The 25351-nt window shown below is 34.8% G+C and overlaps 1 protein-coding gene across 1 annotated transcript; it reads right to left on the minus strand.

The window, feature by feature from the left end:
- Positions 1-18159: 18159 nt before the first annotated feature.
- LOC125861490 (probable indole-3-pyruvate monooxygenase YUCCA10) lies at positions 18160-24579 on the minus strand. Its single transcript, XM_049541375.1, has 4 exons — positions 23953-24579; positions 23815-23842; positions 19013-19293; positions 18160-18327 (listed from the first exon to the last, which is right to left on the minus strand). The coding sequence occupies exons 1-4, from the start codon at positions 24577-24579 to the stop codon at positions 18160-18162; spliced, it is 1104 nt and encodes a 367-aa protein (XP_049397332.1).
- Positions 24580-25351: the final 772 nt, after the last annotated feature.

Here is a 25351-nt window from a genome sequence, read left to right on the forward strand (position 1 = left end):
TGAACCACCGAATCGTTTGGCGAGCTGGACCCAGCTCGCCGACTGATAGACCTTACAAGCCCTGGAAACGAAATCAAAGCATGCATACACTAAATTCACACAAGACCCACTCTTCCCATTACCCTGGAATACTCAGACTTCTTCCGGTCCAGCCAAATTTTGGCCATTTAACTACGATCACCCCTAAGAATTTCGTCACCCATTCATTCATTGAGCGATATTCGTTATTTAGCACAAATGCGAGCTATCTAGGTGTTACCCAGCCAATATAACAAAAATCTAGCAGCACCCATTGCAATCTCAATTAAATTAAAGAACAAATAACAAGGCATTCGACTATTAAAATATTTCAGGCAACTAAGTTCGAATTACACATAGCATATCAACCTATTTCTATCAGAGAGGCCCAGCACACGTCATCCTGATACTACAATTGCAAATGAGTGTGAAAACTTTTAAGATAAATTCAGGGTTTTATGGACTAACCTTTAATGCCGATCGAATTGCTTTTTGAAACGCTAGGCAGCAAAGAGATCCAAAGCCCAAGCACTAATTACCAACTAAGATACTAATGGAATGGTAAAATTCTAAGAAAAAGTACCTATGGTATGATTTTTGAGGAGTCTGAAATGAGGGAAAGTGAGAGGTTCAAAAATTTGACCTTTTGCCTTTATATAACAGTTCAGTTCTCGGCCATTCGGCGAAGTTAGTCTTGTCGCCGATCAACTTGGCGATGCGCCGAACGCATACTTAACTCGCTGAGTTTTACAAAATATCCCTTATTTTGGGGTCCCAACGGTGGATTAAGAAGGAATCACCGATAGGATCGACGATTCGCCCACAGGCTCCTTGGCTCGCCAACTTGCATATTTCAACCCCTTTTTCACTTTAACCTACAAAATCAGCACACCATTATTCGAACAAAATAATTAAAAGCAGTAAAACCTTGGGTTGCCTCCCAAGAAGCGCCTTATTTTATGTCGTGGCACGACGCAAGTTCCGTCTCATTCTCCGTTATTGGGGCTGGTCCTAGTGTCACTAGGTGAACCCAATATGTCATTTGGGTGGAGATGAGGCAATGCAAAACTCAGGAGTGACCTGATTAGCTGGATTGATCCAGAGTGAGATCCAATCATTTGATTCAACGCTTCAATATTCTCCTTCATTTCTTCCAACACTCGATCTTGATCGGTGATCTTTTGGAGAATGATTTGAATATGTCCTCGACACGATTTTCCCTCCCATTTCTAGACTTCATCTACTCATTAGGAGGTATATACCTCCCATTCTTTTTGCATTGGACTTCCACCTCTGATATTTGGGTGGCCAAGTCGTTTAGCTTAGATGCCAGTGAGGTCCTTTTGGACTCCTTGGCTCATTACAACCAAATTTCCAATACTCTGCTCAGCCATGTTTATCTAAATGGACAACTCAACGAAGAACAAAACTAAAAGTAAAATTAGTAAACTACAACTAAGAAGAACAAAAACTCTACTAATCTAAAAATTCTTAAATAACACCACTCCCCGGCAGTGGCGCCATTTTAATGCTTATCGTGACCAATGACACTAACCTACGATATGAGTGTCTACGATAGTCGATAATATAGTAACCCAACTAAAGGTTGGGGTCACGTCCCAAGGTAGTGTCTTTGAGAATTGATAGAAAAATAAAATTTAGCTCAAACTAGTCGTAGCTAAAGACATGAATGAGTAAAAACATAGTAAATTAAAAGGGGTGACACGAAAGTGTCAAATATCAATTGGGGGTTTTGTCACAAGCAGTAAAACCAACAAAAATAACAAGAAAATCAAGTATGGGGACAAGTTCTTGGGGTGAGACCGCAATACAAGTTGAGATAAATCATTGGGTACATGCCTTCGATAGGAAATTTTCAAGATAATAGTGACTAGGCTAAGCTTTAGATGGAAATAAGTTCCCTCTCGGGCAACTTACCCCGTTTCAAATGTGTTCCTCTCGGACACCCATTTGCCACATGAAGGCCAGCCTACGCCTTACCCCACTCACTCTCTCGAGCTGAGTGTTCAGATAGGGGACTAGGGCTCACCCTCTCGGGCTGAGCCTCATGTCGACCCACTCCTTAGGCCATCAGTCTAGCGGTCTTTGTTTTGCGACCTCCCTCTCGGGCAAACCGAAAACACATGGGTGGTTTTATATTTTCAACTACAAATCCATTAAATTAAACCACAACCACTAGGTGAAATCACCATTAAAATACATCTAACCTATCAGCAAGCAAGACCCAACGACAATTTCAACACATATTTGCTAAAACACACCCCAAGAATGGGGGTTTTTAACCACACATCAAGAAATAAAAAAAATACACCTAAAATGATACCAAAATCAAATGGGTATAAGAAATTAAACCTTGATTTAAACAAAGGAAGAAGAATGGAGAAAACCCACTTCCAACTTGGGGAAGATGAAATCCTTCTTTCTTCAAGTCTCCCAAAACCCTCTCCAAACTTGAGAGAAAATATCCAAAAAGTACTATTCTATTCTGGAAATTAAAATTAATATTTGACTCCTTAAAAATTTATACCAAGTTCAGTATTTATAGACTTCAGAAAATAGTGCTGACGGATCTTTCGGCGAGGTTAGTCGAAATCGCCGATTCCCCCTTTGGTGTAGTTCGTCGTCGTCTTGCACTAGCCTTCAGTGTCATCGTGCTCTATGTCATTGGGTGGTATAGTACTGCTTCGCGAAACTATTCGGCGAAGCTCTAACCGCTCCTTTCATCGTCTTTTTTATCCTTCTCCTTCCGGGCTTCGCGTACTGGAACAAAGGGTGGAGTGCGTCCATTCAGCGAGTCGCCAAGTGTGCTTGGCAATACGCAGGCTTCAGCTTCTTCGTTCTTTTTAGCCTCTTTTGTTCCTTTTTGCGCCTAAGTGTCCATGCTTCCACTAAAACTTCAAATACTTGATACTTAAGAGTTTTCATCATATATTGAAACAAAATAAGCATTTGAGGACACTATTTCTATCAAAATAAAGCCCTTAATGAGTCCAATTTGTGGACTCATCAAGTACTGCTTTTCATCCTCAGACATATGGTTAAGTAGAGCGCACTATTCAAACTTTAAAAGATATGTTGAGGGCCTCTGTGATTGATTTCAAGTATAATTGGGATGATCACCTACCTCTCATTTAGTTTGCTTTCAACAATAGTTACCATTCTAGCATCCAGATGGCTCCTTATAAAGCTCTTTATGGGAAAAGATACAGATCTCCTATTAGATGGTTTGAGGTTGGTGAAGCTGGGTTGATAGGAAAACACTTAGTTCAAGCTATGGAGAAAGTTAAGATTATCCAAGAAAGGTTGAAAATAGCGCAGAGTCGTCAGAAATCCTACACTTTTGTTTGGAGAAGGGACTTAGTGTTTGAAGTAGATGATAGGGTATACTTGAAAGTTTCACTGAAGGGTGTTATGAGTTTTGGTAAGAAGGGGAAGCTTAGTTCTCGTTATATTGGTCCTTACATAATATCCAAAAGGATTGGGAATGTAGCTTATGAATTGGAGCTACCACAAGAGTTATTAGCAATTCATCTAGTGTTTCACATCTCTATGTTGAAAAAGTGCATGGGCGATCCTTCATTGATTATACCAATTGAAGTTATTGGTATTAAGGATAGATTGTCTTATGAGGAGATTCCTGTTCAGATTTTAGATTGCCAAGTTTGCAAGTTGAGGACCAAGGAAGTAGCATCAGTCAAAGTTCTATGGAGGAATCAATTTATTGAGGAAGCTATTTGGGAAGATGAGGAGGATATGAAGAACAGATATCCACATCTCTTTCAGTCCAGAGAAATTCCAGATCAAGGTACTAATTCTCTTCTTAGTACTTTTTAACTGATATACTTAATGTTTTAGATTTGCCTGTGGGGTGTTTGAGATGAATGTTAGATGTTACACCCTTAGCCTACTAAAAGTAATCTCATTTGAGGATGAATGTTCCCAAGGAGGAGATATTCTAACACCTTGCTATTTGAAAGAACTAGAATTTGAAAGAAACCATTTTTGGAAATGATCAAATTTGGAAAGTTTGACAAGTTAAGCTAAGTATGAGTTTTACATAAACTTCAAATGACCATAACTCCTAGTACATGATGAGTTAGATGGACTACAAAACACCTTAGTAAAGATCGTTGAATTATCTATCCAACGCCGCCAAGTTCACTCCATTTCGAGTTTGTACGAGGGTGATAGGCCTATTCGAATTTGGGATGTCTAGATAAGGAAAGTCAAAACTGGAGTTTAGACGGATATTTTGGTTTTTCATTACCCAATTAATTAAATCTGTTTTTAGTAATGTTTTTGGGGTCTAAGCTTAGTTAGTTCAGTTTAGCAAATAAGAATTACGCTAGGGCTTTGAGAGATGAGAAAAGACGAGAAAAGTCAAGGCGTTCTTGGAGATTTCTTGCAGAATCAAAGTCATTTCGCCTAGGGTTGATCCCTAAAGAGGTATGTGAGACTTTTATAGCGTTGGTTTGTTCACCCACGCGCCAATCATGTTTGTTTCAGCGAAATTCATTCTAGAAAGTTGAAAGTATGACATTCCTGAATTATGTTCTTGAAATTGGCTTTCGTTCTTGAGTTTAGACGAGATTGTTGAGTTCTTAATGAAATCATGTCGATTTTAGAGTTGTATATGATTAGGTTATTGTGAACATGTACTAGGTATCTGAATCTAAAGAGGAATTGAGAAAAAGAAAAGAATTTAGGCGAATTGGGGTTAGAAAACGAAGAAGGAAAAAGTCAGGCAAATCTAGGTACTAGGTCCACGATGCGGGTCGCGGACCCGTTCCTCATGATTGGAACTTTTCTCTCTCCATCGCGGAACGGTCATGGACCCTTCTGCCTTAAAAGTTATTTCGCGACCAAATATTTAAATGCATCTTCGTGTCGCGGACTTGCTTCCAGACATTGATTTCTTGATCGTTTCTCATGTTTAACTATCTTAAAACACTCCTAAACATCATGCGATCTTTCCTATCACAAATCACAATCCTTGAATCCATAAATTCAAAGTCAAGGAAAGTTAAGATCCAAGTCTATAGAGTTCTTAGAATCCTTTCAAAAGTCTTTCGCAAATAAATTAAACTTGTTTTAAGACTTGAGTTTTGAGTTATGTAAGAGTAACAAATGAAGTTCATTTCTTCAAAAAGAGTATATGGGAACTAAGTATTCCCAAAGAGTAAATGTTTTCACATTTAAACTAGCTCTAACTGATACACTCCGTACTGAACAGCGAAACAAAAGGACAAGAGTAGCTGATACACAATACAAGAAGAAGAAACTCATAATACTAATTAATTTGAAATCGAACTTATAAAATCAATCCAATACGAACGTATATGGATTTTAATTTCTTGAATCCAAAAAAAAATAAAATCAAATTGACCATTTCATATCCAATCCGAAAACAGCTACCTCTAAATATGAGTTTCCACTCAATCTTTTTTCTTTTAAATAGTTACCATCTAATTTAACAAATGAAGTCGAGTAATTATTTGATGAGGACTAAAATTATAGAGTGATAGTTCAGGTATGAAATTCAGAAGACTAGGATAGTTTAGATTTATTTTTTACTATTAATAATTAGTATAAATAATCCGATTTGACAACAATTATATCTTACATGAGCCTCTGAGTTGAAAAGCGCCATAAAATGCACGAGTTTCCTTGTGTTACTGCATAGATTCACGTTACTTTGAATCAGAATCTTTATTTTCATTGTTCACTGTCGCTAACTCAATTTTTTTTAATCTTTATTAACAATAAAAATTTGTACGTTGTGAATTGAATATTCAATAACTGCATGAAGCACGGGTAGCATACCTAATTTATAAAATATCTAGTCACAATGGCATCAAAAGACATTGGAACTAGAATTATGGAAGCAATCAATGAATTTACAGAAGAAGCCCTTTTTAAGAAATTGATACAACATAATCGTAACATACTTTTTTGGCCAAAATTCTTTTCAACTAAAATAGCCACATGTGTATGTAATGCATTTCATATAATATAATAGCGTATAACCATGTATATATGATATGCAACTATATCTCAGAGATATACATGCATATAAACTGTTATATAATATTAGTACAATTCAATAATTAATCTTCTTCGTCACAACTTGTATTATTTTTTAAATTCCAACCAACTCAAATCTCCTCTATACCGTCATGAATTTTAGATATGAGCTTCTCTCAATGCTTATCCACTCGAAATTCACGTTTGTGGCAGGTCGAATTTCAAATTTGAGCTTCGAAGCTCTTTAATGGCAGATTTTAATAGACATCCAACTCAAATCTCTTCTAAACAATCCTAAAGTTTTCACATTAGCTCCTCTCGATGTTTTGATTATATATTATCCACTCAAAACTATTCACATTTGGTGAAGGTCGAATTTTAAATTTGAGCTTCGAAGCTCTTTAATGGCGGATTATAATGGACATCCAAATCAAATCTCATCTAAACTTGTCTTTAAATTTTGATATGAGCTACTCTCAATATTTTCAATTCTTTTGATATATTACTTAGTCGAAAAAAATTACGACATTTGCAGCAAGTCAAATTTTAACATTTCAGCTTCCCAGTATATCCAAATGAAGCAACAACAAGGTCAAGATTTAATTATAGACACATACATGATTTTTTATATTTTTTTTGGAATATATGATTAGTTAATGACCAAATAGATAATTAGATGAAACTTGGGCTATTTTCCCTAGTTATAAAGATGAAAAACAATTAGAATTCAAGGGCCCAAAATATTATTGTCCCCTTTTTAGGTCTTCATTTGTGGAAAAATAGTTGCCTCCATAGCAGAACTCGAAAATGTCTTTTGAAAAAGATGAAATCTTCAATCGAAAAATCATTGTCCATTCAATATGTACTCTGCCATCAAAACTCGTCGCTGAAATCCTATTTAGTCTTTCAGAGAAATCCCTTTGGAAATTCAGGTCTGTATCGAAATCTTAGCTTTCTTTAATATCGAGCCCTGAATTAATCAAGAATCATCTTAAGAAATATCAAATCTTAGCTGATAACAAAGATTACACATATCATAGCCTTGTGTTGACCTATAGGAACCACCCTATTAAGGGATATCAATACTTTCTTAAGATCATGAGAACTTTCCTTTCACAAATCACAATCCTTGAATCCATAAATTCAAAGTCAAGGAAAGTTAAGAGCCAAGTCTATAGAGTTCTTAGAATCCTTTCAAAAGTCTTTCGCAAATGCTTTACACTTGTTTTAAGACTTAAGTTTTGAGTTATATAAGAGTAACAAATAAAGTTCATTTCTTCAAAAAGAGTATATGGGAAATAAGTATTCCCAAAGAGTAAATGTTTTCACATTTAAACTAGCTCTAACCAATACACTCCATACTGAACAGTGAAACTAAAGGACAAGAGTAGCTGATACACTTTACAAGAAAAAGAAACTCATCATACTAATTAATATGAAATCGAACTTATAAAATCAATACAATCCGAATGTATTTGGATTTTAATTTCTTGAATCCAAAATAAAATCAAATCAAATCGACCTTTTCATATCCAATCCGAAAACATCTACCTCTAAATATGAGTTTCCACTCAATCTTTTTACTTTTAAATAGTTACCGTTTAATTTAACAAATGAAGTTAAGCAATTATTTGATGAAGACTAAAATTATTGAGTGATAGTTCAGGTATGAAATTCAAAAGACTGGGATAGTTTAGATTTATTTTTTACTATTAATAATTAGTATAAATAATCCAATTTGATGACATTTATATCTTACAGGAGCCTCTGAGTTGAAAAGCGCAATAAAATGCACGAGTTTCTTTGTGTTACTGCATAGATTCACGTTGCTTTGATTCAGAATCTTTTTTTTCATTGTTTACTATCTAACTCAATTTTTTTTAATCTTTATTAACAATAAAAATTTGTACGTTGTGAATTGAATATTCAATAACTGCACGAAGCACGGGTACCTAATTTATACAATATCTAGTCACAACGGCATCAAACAACATTGGAACTAGAATTATGGAAGCAATCAATGAATTTACAGAAGAAGCCCTTTTTAAGAAATTGATACAACATAATTGTAACATACTTTTTGGCCAAAATTCTTTTCAACTAAAATAGCCACATGTGTATGTAATGCATTTCATATAATATAATAGCGTATAACCATGTATATATGATATGTAACTATATCTCAGAGATATACACGCATATAAACTGTTATATAATATTAATACAATGCAATAATTAATCTTCTTCGTCACGAGTTGTATTATTTTTTAAATTCCAACCAATTCAAATATCCTCTATACCATCATGAATTTTAGATATGAGCTCCTCTTGATGCTTTTATTACATATTTTCCAGTCGAAATGATTCACGTTTGTGGCAGGTCAAATTTCAAATTTGAGCGTCGAAGCTCTTTAATGGCAGATTTTAATAGACATCCAACTCAAATCTCTTCTAAGCAATCCTAAAGTTTTCACATTAGCTCCTCTCGATGTTTTGATTATATATTATCCACTCAAAACGATTCACATTTGGTGAAGGTCGAATTTTAAATTTGAGCTTCGAAGCTCTTTAATGGCAGATTATAACGGACATCCAACTCAAATCTCATCTAAACTTGTCTTTAAATTTTGATATGAGCTACTCTCAATATTTGCAATTCTTTTGATATATTACTTAGTTGAAAAAAATTACGACATTTGCAGCAAGTCAAATTTTAACATTTCAGCTTTCCAGTATATCCAAATGAAGCAACAACAAGGTCAAGATTTAATTATAGACACATACATGATTAGTTAATGACCAAATAGATAATTATCTGAAACTTGGGCTATTTTCCCTAGTTATAAAGATGAAAAACAACTAGAATTCAAGGGCCCAAAATATTATTGTCCCCTTTTTGTAGGTCTTCATTTGTGGAAAAATAGTTGCCTCCACAACAGAACTCCAAAATGTGTTTTGAAAAAGATGAAATCTTCTATGGCAAAATCATTGACCATTCATTATGTACTCTGCCATCAAAACTCGGCGTTGAAATCTTATTTAGGCTTCCAAAGAAATCCCTTTGAAAACTCAGGTCTATATCGAAATCTTAGCTTTCTTTAAAACCGAGCCCTGAATTAATCAAGAATCATCTTAAGAAATATCAAAGCTTAGCTGATAACAAAGATTACACACAATATTGCCTTGTGTTGACCTATATGAACCTCCCTATTAAGGGATATCAATAATTTCTTAAGAACTACTATGTTAGTTTGTTACTTAGTGACTCTGTGATGGTGGATTATAACTTTGATTATCTAATTAATGAAGCAAGAAAACAAGCCAATTATTGAGATCAGGGATATACAATATCTGTTGAGTTCTTATTAAATGTTTGTGAATGTCTTCTGCCACTGGTATGGGACAAAACACACTAAATTCTACATCGTATGTTTTAGCATATGCGATTTTGACTTGCTAAGCATATCATTGCACATGCTAAAACATTCAATGTAGAATTTAGTGTGTCTTTGTCCCAAACCGGTGGCAAAAGACTAATACATACATTTAAAAGACCTTAACAAACACTATATATCGCTGAGATCAATAGCGTTATCTTGTAACCCAAGTGGGAGAAATAAGATGATTGGGACAAATCAAAGCTTCAAGCCTTGAAGTAGATAGAGGGTTCGTTTGGGATTATGCGATACTGGTATAGTATGAAGTATCGTTATTCCAACACTAATAATACTTTGACATAGCAGTGCGAGTAGATGGGGTAACTCTCCCATCATTGGCTAGCTTAACAGAGTAACTCTCTCGCATAACCACAAATCAATATCGCTAGGTATGTCAAGTTGTTAGTAGTCTGGACCATCACCTTTTTATTTGTCAATTGTTTTGTTTAATGTGTTATTTTATAAAATTTGTACCAATATCAATTTTCGGTTATTTTATTTTGTATTGGAACCCATGTTAATACTTGGATCCGTACCCCCGAATCTTAAAATTTAGATCAGGAAGGATCCGACTTCTAGATCTCCATCCTTACCAAACACTTGCAGCCCAGTGCGAGCAACTTGGGTACTATTCGGTTTCGCTGATTTTCCTTGTTGCTCAAATCTAAACTGTTTTTACTAGTCACCATGTGAAACATTACTTAGGTGCTTTGTTAATTTTTATGTACTTTTGATATTTCAGGAGGTGGAAAGTTGATGTCCAAGAGCAATTATTCCATCCTCTGTTGACTGCATGAATCAAGACGATGCTTCCCTATTCTTCATATTTGCTTAATTTAATATTACATATGTTGTTGGTGTGATAAAAGTTGAAAAAAGCTTCTCCTGCCCTTGAATATATGCTATATGTAGTATCTTGATATTGTTGTAACAAAGGGTTGAACAAGATTCTCCTTCATTTAATATCGGTACAGTTTGGTTAATATTTTGATATTTTTGAAAAAAAGTAAATAAGAGTCGTCACTTGTAGAAGTTAGAATGCGATAATATGAGAATTCATATTGGACTTTGGTGAAAATATGTAATGAGAGTCGTCACAAAAATTTTGGGCCAAAAAAGCTTTTCGTAGTAACTCAAAAATTTCTTGCCTAGTCTAGATTTGGTGAAATTGGAGTCATGAGAGTTCTAGGAAATTTGGTAATTAATGAGAGGTCTAATTATGATTTCGATCACATGAGTAGATAGTTAAGACATTAAGGAATCCGTACGACTTTACGGAATCTAATTCGGGTGAGTAGAACTCCCGAAACTAATCTTAGCGTGAACGGGTAGTTTCTGAGTGTCATGGGTGGAATGTGTGTTGTGAAATGGGCATTTGAAACTCAACTTTTGACTCTCTATGTCCGTGCAAGCCGCCAGGGCGGGATTATTCCAGCTAGGGCGGGGTCGCTGTGGCGGGTTGGATCCCGCTACAGCGGGCTAGTCGCGAATTAAGTCGGAAATAAACTCCAAAAATGTTATTTTCTGCAAGTTTCTTTCTTGAGAGCTAAGAGACGAACCCTAGGCAATTTCTTGACTCCACTAATCCATTTTTCATTCTGTAGAACTTAGATTTATGTGTAATTATCAATTGGGGAGGGTTTTGACATGAAAACTAATGGTGGAAATATCCCTAAGTTGGGTATTGGGATCTTGGGTTTGGCCTAGGGCTGATAATTTCGATTGTAATCCGGGTAATTAGGCCTCATTTAATGATCCTTGCATTAATTTTTTGATTGTAGACCTAGAACAAGCGGAAAGAATTTGGAAAAGGAAGAATCAAGTTTCTTACGAGGATTCAAGCTTTCTTTCGAGGTAGGTGATGATTTGATTTCATGTTTGTGTGATGTATGTTAGTATTTGCTTCATTGTAATGCATGTATGTATGCGAATGTTGCACTATTGATCACATTAAATGCGAATGAATATGAACGAATAATTATATGCCATGAATCAACACTTTATTGCATGATTATGAGAATGTACATTGTTATTGTGATTGTGGCTTGTTCAATCGATCGGGTGCTACGTTCCAACACACAATCTAGGATCGCATGTCACGTATCGACATACATATGGGAACAGGTGTCACGTTTCGACACACTAACTTGGATCGGGTGTCACGATCCGGCACACTAACAGTTTGGGTATGGGTTCCATGAGAAGACCATTAACTTGTCATATATGCATATTTACTTGATATTAGAAATGTTACATGGTACGTTGCTCCTGAAATAATAATTGATATTGTATATGTTCGGTATATGTGTGTTTACTTGTTCTGACTACTCATATTTGTTGTGCTTACTGGAATGGCCGCGTGATCTTACCAGTACATTCTGGTTATGTACTGATAATGCACTTGCTCTTTCTATGTTCAGTACAAGGCATGTTCATGCGGCATCTACTGACACACCTCATCAAGGAGATCCGTTATAATTCGAATTCAAGGGTGAGCCAGTTCTTTTAGGCTGCCATGAGTTCGCTATATTTTAGTCCAATCTTTTTGGTCTCAGACTTTCTACTAAGATATTCATATGTTTAATTGGGTTGTACCGATTTTCTTTAGACTAGTTGAACTTGAGAGTTTTGGTACACTGACTTTCAGTTTCTAGGAAATATTTCCGCAATGTTTTGATAGTCGTTATTAGACATTTGGAGTTTATGGGAACTCTACTTTATTTCTGCATTTAAACTTGCTTCCGTATCTTTAAATGTCTGGTTCTTGGGTTAGCTAATTAGGATTAATGGTTCTCCCATCGGAGGGTTAGTGTTGGTGCCAATCACGACGGTCTGGGTCATGACATTATACATACTTCAAGGTAAATCTTGAGAGAAGGACCCTAAAAATATTTTCTATCAATGATCTCCTCTCTCAAGAATAATTTTTCATGCCCTATTTATAGATATAAAAACCCTAAATAAAATAAATGAGTTTAAGACAAAATAGAAAATCAAAACCCAATTAAATTGGGTTTTCCGTGTTGTATGCGTAGAAATAAATTGCACCGCCTTATTTGGTTACTGCCGTCGCCTATCAATTTAGAGGGGCTCCAGGTGCTGCCACGTGTACCTCAAACAGCAAATTTGATTTTGATCAATTTCAGCAGCCATTTGCATTGTATGCATGAATATATTATTTTATTTTATTTAATCCATTAAGCTGTCTGTTTCATTTCTTTCTTCAACATTTCATCTTTAATTCGTTTTAGCTTCAAACTTTTTCATTTTTTCACCAATTTAATCATACAAATAAAATATACTATTTAACACAATTCATAAAATTCATGCTCAAAAAGGACAAATATAAATAGTAAATATGAAGAAAATAATGATTAAAAATATGTATTTTGACCTCACATCACATTGAAAGTTCACATTCTCTGTGCAACTTAGAATAGAATACCGTCCACAAGAAAATTGTGAAAAACAAGAAATAAATTGCATTGATAAGAAAAAAGAAAGTGTAGAAGGATCTTGATATTTAATATAGTCAACACATAGAAGTACTAAAGAGGCTCTCTGCAATGTTGTTGCAAATTGAACATACTGAAGATTTTTCACGAAAAATATTTGTCTTGTCATGAGTAAGTGGAAAGAGTTTGTGCTTTCTTAGTTAGAACTTAAAGGAGATAAAAGAAGAAGAAAGGAGATGTCAACAAAAGGAAGGAAACAATTATATATCTTAAAGAAGTCTGGTAAACTTCATCTGCATTTTTTTAAAATTTGTACATTTCCCAAATGATGGATATTTTATCCCCTTCCCTCATATATACATCCAATCATAATTCTGTGGGAAGAGAAAGTTCAATGGCACTTGTCCCAAAAAAAAAGAAGGAAAAAAGAAGAAGGTGAAATTTCAATGGGAAACAACCAAATGGTGAAGAAAGATGTATATCATAAGGCTATAGCAATGAGGGAATGCAAGAGATATCTATACTACATGTAATTTTATTCTTTAATTATAGAAATACCTTAATATCATAAGAAAAGCAGAAAAACGGACCAGGAAATGTAAAAAAACCATAAAACTGGAAATTTGTAGGGTGTCTCCTCATGTTTTGTTTATTTTTTTGTGACTATATGAATTCTTTGCATATATTTACTCCATTTAGCATTTTATTTTTAACTTTTAGGATTTAGTGTGTTTTGTCTTTTTTTATCTGTGATTTTTCGTGCTTCACGATGTGGGCATACTTCTGGTGTTCATCCAATAACAGCGGCCAAGGTGCCCATTCTAAAACTTGTTGATTGTGGTATGAGAATCGAGTGCGATATATCAATTGAAAATAGGGATGCAATTTCAAAATCTAAGATAATCCACGTGATGTGTTCACTTGATGAAAGATTTTGGTATGATTCTGCAATCTCTTGTAAGTTTGCAATATGCACAGTTGTTCAATAGTTTGGAAGGCCTCTTATTTGATTCCTTGATGCATCGTAGCAATACCACAGGGCTATAATTCTTGACACAATTACATGTGTTCCTACAACATAAATGAATAGGATAGCCATTATATCACTTTCTCTAGCTTGACTTGAAGTACATTCAGAATGAAAATTCCCATCATATGCCCCATGAGATATACAATACAAAGCAACTAAAAGGATGTACACAAGTTAGGACTATGCCTTCTATTTTGGAAAGCCAAAAAACATGGTGTGTTATCAAACAGGACAATGGAAGTGGAAGATTAAAGAGAAGGAAAAAAAGAAACAAAAGGAGTCGATAGCCTCTTTTAGTAGCATAAATCAAAATTTCAAATTAAAAGGAAGAAAAATCAGAAGGTGCATCAATTAGTTATTCCACAAAGACTTGCATCTTTTTAGAACATAGATTGGCAAACAAAACTAACTAAAGAGATAAGTTTCTTTTAAATACTTTAAATATCTTTTTGAATGTATGTTATCCTTTCGATTCATGTTAACTCGTAAAACATATAAACGACACTAAATCCTACTTACTCCAAACATTGGAGGAGTATAAAATATTTATCTATATCTATAGCCTTAACAAAGAAACTATTAGGTTATGTGATCTGCCATGACTGTTTATTGATGAGAGAACTTCAGTTAGAGGAAGAAAAAACTAAGTCAAGTTATGTTGATGAAGTGTCATCGAAGTAGTTTCCATAGCTTATTTAATCATTACATGATCTCTCTTTTGTGCTGCGGAAATCACCAAACTGTTTCTTTTATTTATTGTGGACACTTTTCTACAATAAACATTCTTAAGTCGTTTCTTTTCATTTTGCTGGAAATTCTTTATTTTAGCGTAAGATATGCTATAAAATGAACTTAGGAGTTTCTGCACATTGTTGCTGCATCACCCAGTGAAGATTCGAGGGGACGAGGGTTGATGTGGTGGGCTGTAAATTTAACACTAACTAAAATTAGTATCATTGTGTAAATTGACATATAGTGGAAGGTGTGGAACTTTAATTGTATCTAATTTTATGTAGCTAGATGGATAAGCTTATCAGAAATATATTGCTTACGCTAGATTCATAAGCCTGTCATCTCCTTATATTCTTTACTGGTGAGGAATTTGACAGTTGTTTCTGTGAAGAATAATTTTCTGAATAGAAGGCTGCAATTTTAAAGTTTAGAAAGGTCATGTGACTTCTGTAGTACGTTGAATGCATGTTACTTTCAATTGACACAAAAGTTAGAAAAATAAAAAACATGGAAATCAAAGTCGTTGCTTTGACAAGGACTACTAGTACATTTTTTGAGTACAAATTGTGATAATATCTCCTCCCCCCCCCCCCCNCCCCTCTCCTTTGGAGGCAAGGCTGAGTTGTTTAAACTTCATGTTAATTTGTTCCTATTCATAGAAGAAGATACAGAGGTTAGTTTAGTATATGCTGATAGATATCAGTTGTTATATGATCTTTTGATTTTGCAGATGAATGTTTGGGCAAAAGCAAAGAATATCAATAGCTCAAGGGACAAAACTTTGAACTCATAATCTGTAATATTTTTGGTTGTTTTTCGTTTACAGGTATGAGCCAAGTACAACTTATTTCTCTGTTTCCATCTTTCTCTTTGTTTCTTGATTACATATTATGCAACTTGCATGCTGATCACATTGAGTCAATACGGATTGTGCCTTCAGCTGAATGTTTTGTTATATTTGTTAATCAGTCTGCTAACGTAGGACCTACTAGTGATTTAATACTTTACATAACCTTGCGTAAAATTCGTAATAGTTATGAATAATGTATTTACCTTATTCGAAGAAAATTGACTAGTGAAATGTGCATAATATGCTATCAACAATATCCTCTAAGGAGGCTATTGTAAGAACAATAAAATGCCCAGTTTGTTACAGTATTCTTACAACACCAAGTTTGTATTGTTTCAACTTATAAAACACCAAACGTAAGAGAAATTTACTTTTTGTACTTTTGTAGACTTGCAACACCTTCTTGGTACTATTTAATGAAATTTACTTTGCCTTATCCAAAGAATAAAGGAGAAAGAAAAAGATGGTTTGGTGAACCTTTTTTAAAGCACCCTCTAGTACAAGGGGACAACGGTGTTGCTCTTGTAAACTTCTTTTTGCTGTATTTAACCCTTTTTATCCCTAAAAATAAAAGACCATGCTTTTTAGGAAGGCCATAGCTTATTAAGAATGACTTTCAATGTTTCTGAAATGCCTTTTTGCTTATTTGTATTGTATATGTATATTTCTTTCAAGAGGGATATTAATGTAGTTGTTTAGTTAATAATCTATTTTTTTCATTCATTTGGGGTTGTGAACTTCACAGACACAAAATCCTCCAATACTATCGCTATTTTCTGCCATATTAGAAGGCAACTATGAAGCTTTACTTTTTTCAGTTATCGAATGCCTTTTGGAATGGATGTACTTATTTTAGTATCAGTACAGAGTGTTGGAAGTACTGTAGTAGAAAAGAAAAATTCTCAGGAATCAGGATCATGATAGAAATACTCCTTTTGAAGAAATATATAGGACCCTAAGCATCAAAACTTGATGTGTATGAAAAATCTTTCATTTGTGAGGCTGTAAATGCAGTGATACATGCTCATAATTCTTTTTTCTTATACATAACTTGACAGCTATAGTTTTAGCACTTGTTTCCTTGTTTAATTTTTGGCACTTTTCTCTTTGCTTTTGGCTTTTCATGAGTTTTTGTTTTCAGTAGCTTGGTGAAATTTCTTGGCTTATAAATGTTCTAGATGGCACTGATCCAGATGATGTAGCAAAGTCGTTGCATAAGTTTGTGAGCTATGGGAAGAGAAACAAAGAGTCGGTGGCTGAGTTGCTAGTTACGCTATTAGTCAAGGTACTATGAATTTGGCCTCATCTTAAAGAGACTTCTAGTCCTTGGCAAACATCCAATTTTCAGGCTCATTATGGTCTCATTTCATTGCAGTTATTGTCGGTTGAGAAGAAATAGGCCAAAGGACTATGTGCAGGTACCTATGAAGCATCTTGGCTATCTAAAACATAAGACTCCAAAGTTTGCTGCATGAGTGTAGTTATCGAGGTCTTGGGGGTTAGGCTTTAGGGTCCTCTTCAAGGACCCCAGGGTGGTCCTTGGGGAGTCGTACCTTGACGTTTAACCCCTAAACCCCTCAACCAAAGCTCAGGACAACATTATACCACATAAAACCCCATAACAACTCAAACACACACTAGTTAGGCTCTAGTTTCACCTATTCATTTTATGGGTTGTTACATTATCCCCCACTTAGGAACATTCGTCCTCGAATGACACTTTAAACACATTAAGGTGTTAACGACTCAAGACTAGCATCCCATCATGCATGCAACATCATAAACAATGCACAAAATTAGGAGGAAACATCAATTNAAAGCTCAGGACAACATTATACCACATAAAACCCCATAACAACTCAAACACACACTAGTTAGGCTCTAGTTTCACCTATTCATTTTATGGGTTGTTACATTATCCCCCACTTAGGAACATTCGTCCTCGAATGACACTTTAAACACATTAAGGTGTTAACGACTCAAGACTAGCATCCCATCATGCATGCAACATCATAAACAATGCACAAAACTAGGAGGAAACATCAATTCCATCTCAAACATACTCAATGCAACTCAAAAAAAAAATAGGAACTACATCTACAAACTCATTATGCATGAAAACTTCAACATTTGTCATTTCATTGGAGGAATTACCTTCTCCAACCCATATCATGCTCATCATAACATTATTAGGCACATTATGCAATTTCATCATAGAAGCACATTTAGGCATGTTCAACAATTCACCTCATGAAACATATAGACAACTCATACTAAATGTACATCAACATGAGGAACATAATTCATATAGACTCATTTTCTCATTTAAACATAAACTCATTAAGAACATGCATATCATAAGGAGATAATGGAAACACATATCCACACATGACTCCAAAACATGAAACAAGCTACAAGGAACTCTTGGTCTCTAGCTTGAATAAGAATAGAAGGAAAGAGATAAGGATATCGGAACTCTCAACAACCTTACTATTCAACAGGCTATCCCCCACTTAAGAGTAAACCCAAGTAAGGCTAACATGAAAAAAAACATAGGAACCTCAACAAGACATTCACAACCAAAAGGAACTATCACATACCGGTGCCTTCATCTGGATGAGCTCCTTTGTCCTTGTTAGCTTGAAGAGCATAGAAGCGATTTCTCTTTGGAGCATCAAGATCCGAGCCATTAAGAGAAGCTTGTTTGGCCTCCCTTCCTTTGGCCATAAGAATAGGGTAATTTCTCACTTGATGATCACTCTTTCCACACCCATAGCACCCACTAGTACAGGCTAGGCAAATGTTTCTTTCCACAATTGGCACAAATGGGTTTAGGAAATGGAGACCCCCTTCCTTTCTCTTGGTTAACCTTAGGAGTGCTTGAAGAATCTTGGTTTTGAGCTCTCTTCTTGAACCTAGGTTTACCTTGCTTATTGGGCCTAGACCTCTTCAACCCTCTATTCTTCCTCTTAAGTTTGGACTCCTCAATAGATTGAGCATACACCATAAGCATAAAAATGTTCATGTCATCATGGAGCATCGATGTACGACACTCTTCCTCAACTAGGTCGGATACACCCGTAACAAACCTACTCATCTCATCCCTAGGGTTGGATGCCAAAGATTGAGCATACTTAGACAATAGGGTAAATCTCAAGGAATACTCCTCAACACTCATGCTACCTTGCCTAAGGTTGATAAACTCCTCCACCTTACATTCCCTCTTCTCACGGGGATAGTATCTACCAAGGAAAGCTATCTTAAACTCCTCCCATTCTATAGGACCCGCTCCTATAGGCCTATTGCTTTTCCATTGAGTGAAACAAACTTAGGCAACATCCTTCAATTGATAGGAGGAAAATTTCGCTTTTTCCATAGAAGTCACCCCCATAGCATTGACTATCTTATACACCTCATCCAAAAACTCTTGGGGATCCTCTCCCACCTTAGAACCTAGGAACATTGAAGGATTCATCCTCACAAAGTCACTCAACCTAGAAGCAATAGTACTCACATTGGGGTTCACATTAGCCTTAACACTCCTAGTAGCTTGAGCCGTCATGGCTTGAGCTTCAGTAGTTACGGCTTGAGCAATCATCAAAAGAGCCGACCTAACTGCCTCATTGGTCATAGTCGGAGCTTCAACCAGAACTTGGTTGCCTTGAGGAACTTGGTCACCTTGAGCACCTTGGGGAGGAACTCCCTCATTCACGATCTCCTCTTCCACTATTCATATCCTATAAACACAAGAGAAGGATTAGGGAAAGGGCACTTATAGTGCTAAACTATAAGCCACGACTTCAAGAATAATGAAAGAAGTGTAACTTCCTAACGTCTTATAGCTTCTCACTCATAGATGTGTCGTTACTCACACCGATGAACAAGAATCTACTAGACGTGGCTTGTGAGACATCAATCTTAAAAACCATTTCCCAAAATCTTGTGTTCTGATACCATGTTTGTCACGACCCAAGGGTATACCCTAGATGCAACACGACGTACAAGACTCTAAAAAGTCTCATACAAACCTCATAGCATGTCATTGCAATAGATAATAAAAATAGTACGGAATTAAAAATCATTTAAATCCATTCAATAAAAAATAATCATTTAAAACAACGGAAGTCTATTGTCTTATATGGCCATCTAAAAACAATATCTGAAACAAAAGTAGGGTCACAGCCCTTTACAATCGAAAGTCTAACAAATGTCTATTACATGAAAGAAAAGAAACATCTAAGCACTTGTCCTCGATCTATGAGGACATACCACTTAGCCTCGAAGGAATATCAATCCAAGCCCTTCAACTAGAGAGAAAGCAACTCACTTTCCGGGACCTACACTTGTAGTAAAATAAGAGAAATATGGGTTAGCACAATTAAGTACTAAGTATGATAGCCATGCAAAAACCATTCTTAAAACGGACATTTTATTTGAAAGTCATGCTTTATGCCAATTTGAGAAAACTTCATGAACATAAGTATAAGAGGCATAATATTCAACCATAACCAACATACAAGTCATTTCTTCACATTGGAGACATAATCAACCATATAACCCATTTCATCACATTAAGCCTTCACCTCAAGTAACCCCTAGCCATACCTTGTGCAATGTATGAATTGCGTCCCATACCATCATTTACACTAGATACCACATTAGGGCCACCAAAAGTGAACTTACCATTCATCCTTTCCATCTTTACACAATACTCATACATAAGAGACATAAACATTTCATAAGTCATAACAACACAATGGGACCATCATCTAGGGCAACTCTAAGTCATACTTGTGCAATGTGCAAGTAGCATCCCATACTACTACTCACACTAAGTACTCCTTTGAAGCCACCATAGACAAGGCACATTCATACTCAATAAGTCATGACAAAGAAGTAACTTATATTACAATCCAAGTATAGCATGCATCATCTCATTTAAGCATATAAGAGTCAACATTCTTCATTAGCTTCATTTAGAGCACTTTCATTCAATAGTCATTAAGACATTAGAGAACTCACTATGACCCTCTTAAAGCCTACTCGTGCAATGCATGGATGACATCTTATACTACCACCCACACTTCAAAGAACTCATCAAGAAACCATAATGCACATCTCACATGATTGGAATAAGCATTTAACCGACATAGACCATGTGAGCTTGATATGGAATCCGGTGTCATAAAGTCCCACACCATAAAGAGAAGGTCCACTTGCCTAAGGTAAGACCGGTACATTTAGCTTAGGTGGATCCACTAGCTAGGACCTATGTGGGCACATAGTTATGGGATAGGAATAAGTTCATTGGAACTCTAACCTAACATTTGGAGAGTTTCCATCTTACCATATCCGCTCGGTGCTTAGCTTACATTCCCATAGAGTATTTCGTTCACATTACATTATTGTACTTGACAGAAATGCCTTTGGCCTATTGACCCAAGTCACATCAATACACATGAAAGGAATGCCATAAGACTATCGAATCATGGTTCATTATTAGGAAAACTCTAGAGTCCTGATGAAAGGAATGCCATAAGTCTATCGATTCATGGTTCCTCATTACATTATCATACTCAAAAAATGAATGCCATAAGCCTATCGATTCGTGGTACATTGACTCATTAGGAAAGGAATGTCCTAAGCCAATCGATTGAAGAGTCGCCATTACATTAGCTCATTGCCTAATTATGAAAGGAATGCCATAGGCCTATCGATTCATAGTCATTAAGTCAATACACATTCACAATACAAGAAGAGGGTGCCTTAGCCTACCAATTCAAGTTACTTCATTCATGATCACATTCATCAATTCAAGAAAAGGATGCCTTAGCCTACCAATTCAATATACCATAATCACATTACTTTCATTCATTCAAGAAAAGGATGCATAGGCCTACCAATTCATGATATACATTACATAGGAGAAAACCCTTCAAATTATGTCATCATCATTCATGATTGTTAATTGATAATATGCTTTCAATGATAACACTATTACATTCTAATCATGATCATAACACTTTCATTGAGATCACAAATACATACTTCACATCATATTCATGCATAGATCATTCATGAACTTGCCTTTCAAGGCCATGGATCACATTCACCCACACACATTGAACCACTATAATTAATCATGAGAATTACCATAATTTCAATAATCTATATCAATATAAACATAAACAATTCAACATGCTATCATGATCAATCAATTCCCAATCACAATTTAGGAATTTGGGGGAAAACATGGGTTCAAGGAAGAAATCATCTTAAGTCACCTTTCAATCCACAATTCATTCATAATTCAATGCAATAAAGCCTTTGAAAAACGTTTGGAATCGAACCCATGCATAGATTGAAAACTAGGGTTTTGGGGAAAACATTGGAGACTTGAAATCAACTTTGAAATTGGCTCCTTGAAAGAAACTAAGTCAAGGATGAAGACCACCGTACCTTTTATAGAATAAATTCACGAAAATCACTTGAAAAGGTTAAAAACTTGACCTTCAAAGCTTGCTTCCTTCTCCTCCAATGGAGGTTTCTAGAGAGAGAACTTTTGGAGGGGAGGTTTCTAACCTTGGGGTGATTTGAAATAATGAATTCTAAAATAGAGTTTATTACTTTAAAAACTCTTAAAATATCTTAATAAACCAATAATAACTATCCATTAATTAAACTAAACTTAATATGAATTTACCAACTTACCCTCACCTTGGTCGAGTCCTTGACAGCATTGCAGGTGCCTTCCATGAAACCCCACCCACGGATCGTGGGTGGGTCCACAGACCATGCTGTTGAGTCGTGGTTCATGGCTGCAGCTTGGTGTTGGGGGCCTTGACCCACGGAGGCCATCCACGGGGCGTGGATGGACCAACGGGGCATAGGTCCCCATCTGTAGGTCATGGCTTTTGCTCAGATTTTAGTTTCCTTGGGGTCTTGGGGGTTAGGCTTTAGGGTCCTCCTCAAGGACCCCTAGGGTGGTCCTTGGGGAGTCATACCTTGACGTTTAATCCCTAAACCCCTCAACCTAAGCTCGGGACAACATTCTACCGCATAAAGCCCCACAATAACTCCAACATACACTAGTTAGGCTCTAGGTTCACCTATTCATTTTATGGGTCGTTACAATCATCTAACTATAAAAATGTTATAGCACTCTGGCAAAACATCATGAACTATAATGTACATATTTGCGGGTGTAAGTTTCATATTTTGACGATATATTAAATAAGAAGTACAAAATCAGATCAATTATAATGTAATTGTATATAACTTGTAGTATTAAAAAACATAGATCAAAGTTGGTAACTGGAATTATAAAGGGTTCTAAAAAAGAAATATATATGAGTAATGCACGAAAGATTAAATTATAAGAGAAATCTAAATTTCATATACAGTTAGTGCAAATAATTTTTTGTACTATCATTTATCAAGTCATCTAACTAATATTTATAGACAAGTTTCTTTCAAATTATGAGATTCAAAATCTTACAAAGTAAAATATGTTATCTGTGCAACAAGTGAAAATGACGATGTATAAAATTGTTAATATGACAAACTTAGCAAAAATCAAAATTCTATTTATAAGAAAAAGAAACTCTAGTTCTTTTTCTTCGAATTCAGTTCCTCAATGTAAAAAGTATATGTGTTGTTTATACTTATACTAAACAACTTGTCACCTCTCCAAATCCTACTCTTCTTTTTCTCACGATACAAAATACCTTATGAGACCTGAATTTAAAATTTCTAATTTTGTGTGATTTTGAAATGGAATAATGAGATATTTCTATGTTTTTAGGATATTTAAATATCTATCCCAAATTTTTGTATTTACAATAATCCAACACAATATTCCTTAATCAATTTCTAGTCAATCAGTATTCCCTTTTAAAAGAACAACTGATTTCATTAAATCAACTTTGAATTCAGAATCGAAGTTGTTTTTACAGTTTTGTATAGTGCTTGGAGAGTATTTTTGTGAAATTTAACACAAATGCCGAATCGGTGGAAATTATTGAAGGTGAAGCTAATTCAAAATTTTATTTTTTAGATAAGAAATACCACAACGGTATATATGACTGGGTGGTCAACAAAGTAGAATGAAAATCATGAGAAATCATGTTCATATTCTGGCCCTTTCACATAAGGATATGACATGGTGTTGATGGTCAAGAAACCCATACCAATCTCTTGATGAATCGAGTTACAACATTACAAATTCTAGTAAAAAGTAACAAGTACCATGTAGAATAGTTGATGTACAACTAAACTGATCGAACACCACCATTTAATTTTATTTATAAAAAACAGAAACCTACTCACATGAAAACAAATAACGATAAAAGTAATTATAAGGCATAAAGATATAGAGAGACTTACTGGACTTCTAACAACAATTGATGTGTGACTTTCATAACTTGAAAGATCAAAAGCTAGCTCCATCCTAGAATTTCCTAATCCAACAACCAATACCTTTTTATCTTTATATTTTTCACCAAATCTATAATCACTTGAATGGATTATTTCGCCTTTGAAATTTTCTATTCCTACCATTTTTGGAATATGACCTTCGTTATTTTCTCCAGTTGCCAAAATCAAGAAATCACTAGCATACAATTCAATTTCTCCGCTAGTCAAATTTCTTGATTTGACATTCCATTTCTTTACCCCACTGTTGTAAAAAGCTGATTCAACACAAGTTTGGAATTTTGGCGTGATGTTGAAATGCTCAACATATTCATCTAAGTATTGAATAAATTCTTTCTTCAACATATACTTAGGTGATGAAATTGCATGTGACATAAATGGCAATGAACAAAAGTCCTTTAATAGATGCAAATGAAGTCTATCATAAGTCTTTTTCTTGCATAAATAAGCACAACAATCTTGTTTTCCTAAAACAACATTGTTTATGTCTAATTTGTTTAAACAAGCTAAAGTAGCTATACCAGATGGTCCAGCTCCAACCACAATAATGTCAGCTTTTTCCTTAGTGAAATTAGCCATTGCAAAATTTTCAAGAAATTAAAAAGAAGTTCTCTTTTGAGAATGTTGAAAAGAAAATTGCAACAACATTTCAAGAAAGGAATTTAGACAATGAGGTATGTATATATGGTCTTCAAATAGGATAAAGATGATATTTACTTTTTTCCTTTTCTTTTTTAAAGTATAATAGAAAACAACAGTTACAAGTAAAAGCTTAATTTTTATTATTGAAACAAAATCTGAGTTTTCTTCTCAATTCTTTGGTAGATGTGAAAACATTTAATTGAAAGTTATCTTTGGCTTAAGCTAAAACGTGTCATATGCATTTTTCTATAAATGAACTTTTCAATTTCAAAAAAAGGTAAATTACAAGAATTTAATTGAATTTGACTGAAGTTTATTGACTGGCTAAATTCAGAGTATAATTTTTTTGTCTTTTTATCAATATCTTAGATTTTCAGATAAATCCTGAACTAATTAAATTTTATTAATTAATTGATATTAGAAAATTATTTTCTTTGTGAATGAATTAAAATTAAGAAGAAAGATGATTTTCTGATATATTAAATAGGAAAAAAACATAAATATACCATCGAATTTTGAGAAAAGGCTGCTCTATGCCGTTCATTTGAGCTATTTCTCAAATGAAAATGATATATATTAGCCAAACTTTTAACAGATGATAGAGATGAGCATTTTCTCAAAGTTTGATGACATATTTTAGTCTTTTCCCTTTTTATTTTAAGCATAATTTTTAAGAAATAAAAGGTACTTATTTTAACCAATTCATTGA

Source organism: Solanum stenotomum, chromosome 4 (genome assembly GCF_019186545.1).
Source record: "Solanum stenotomum isolate F172 chromosome 4, ASM1918654v1, whole genome shotgun sequence".
Lineage (NCBI taxonomy): Eukaryota > Viridiplantae > Streptophyta > Magnoliopsida > Solanales > Solanaceae > Solanum > Solanum stenotomum.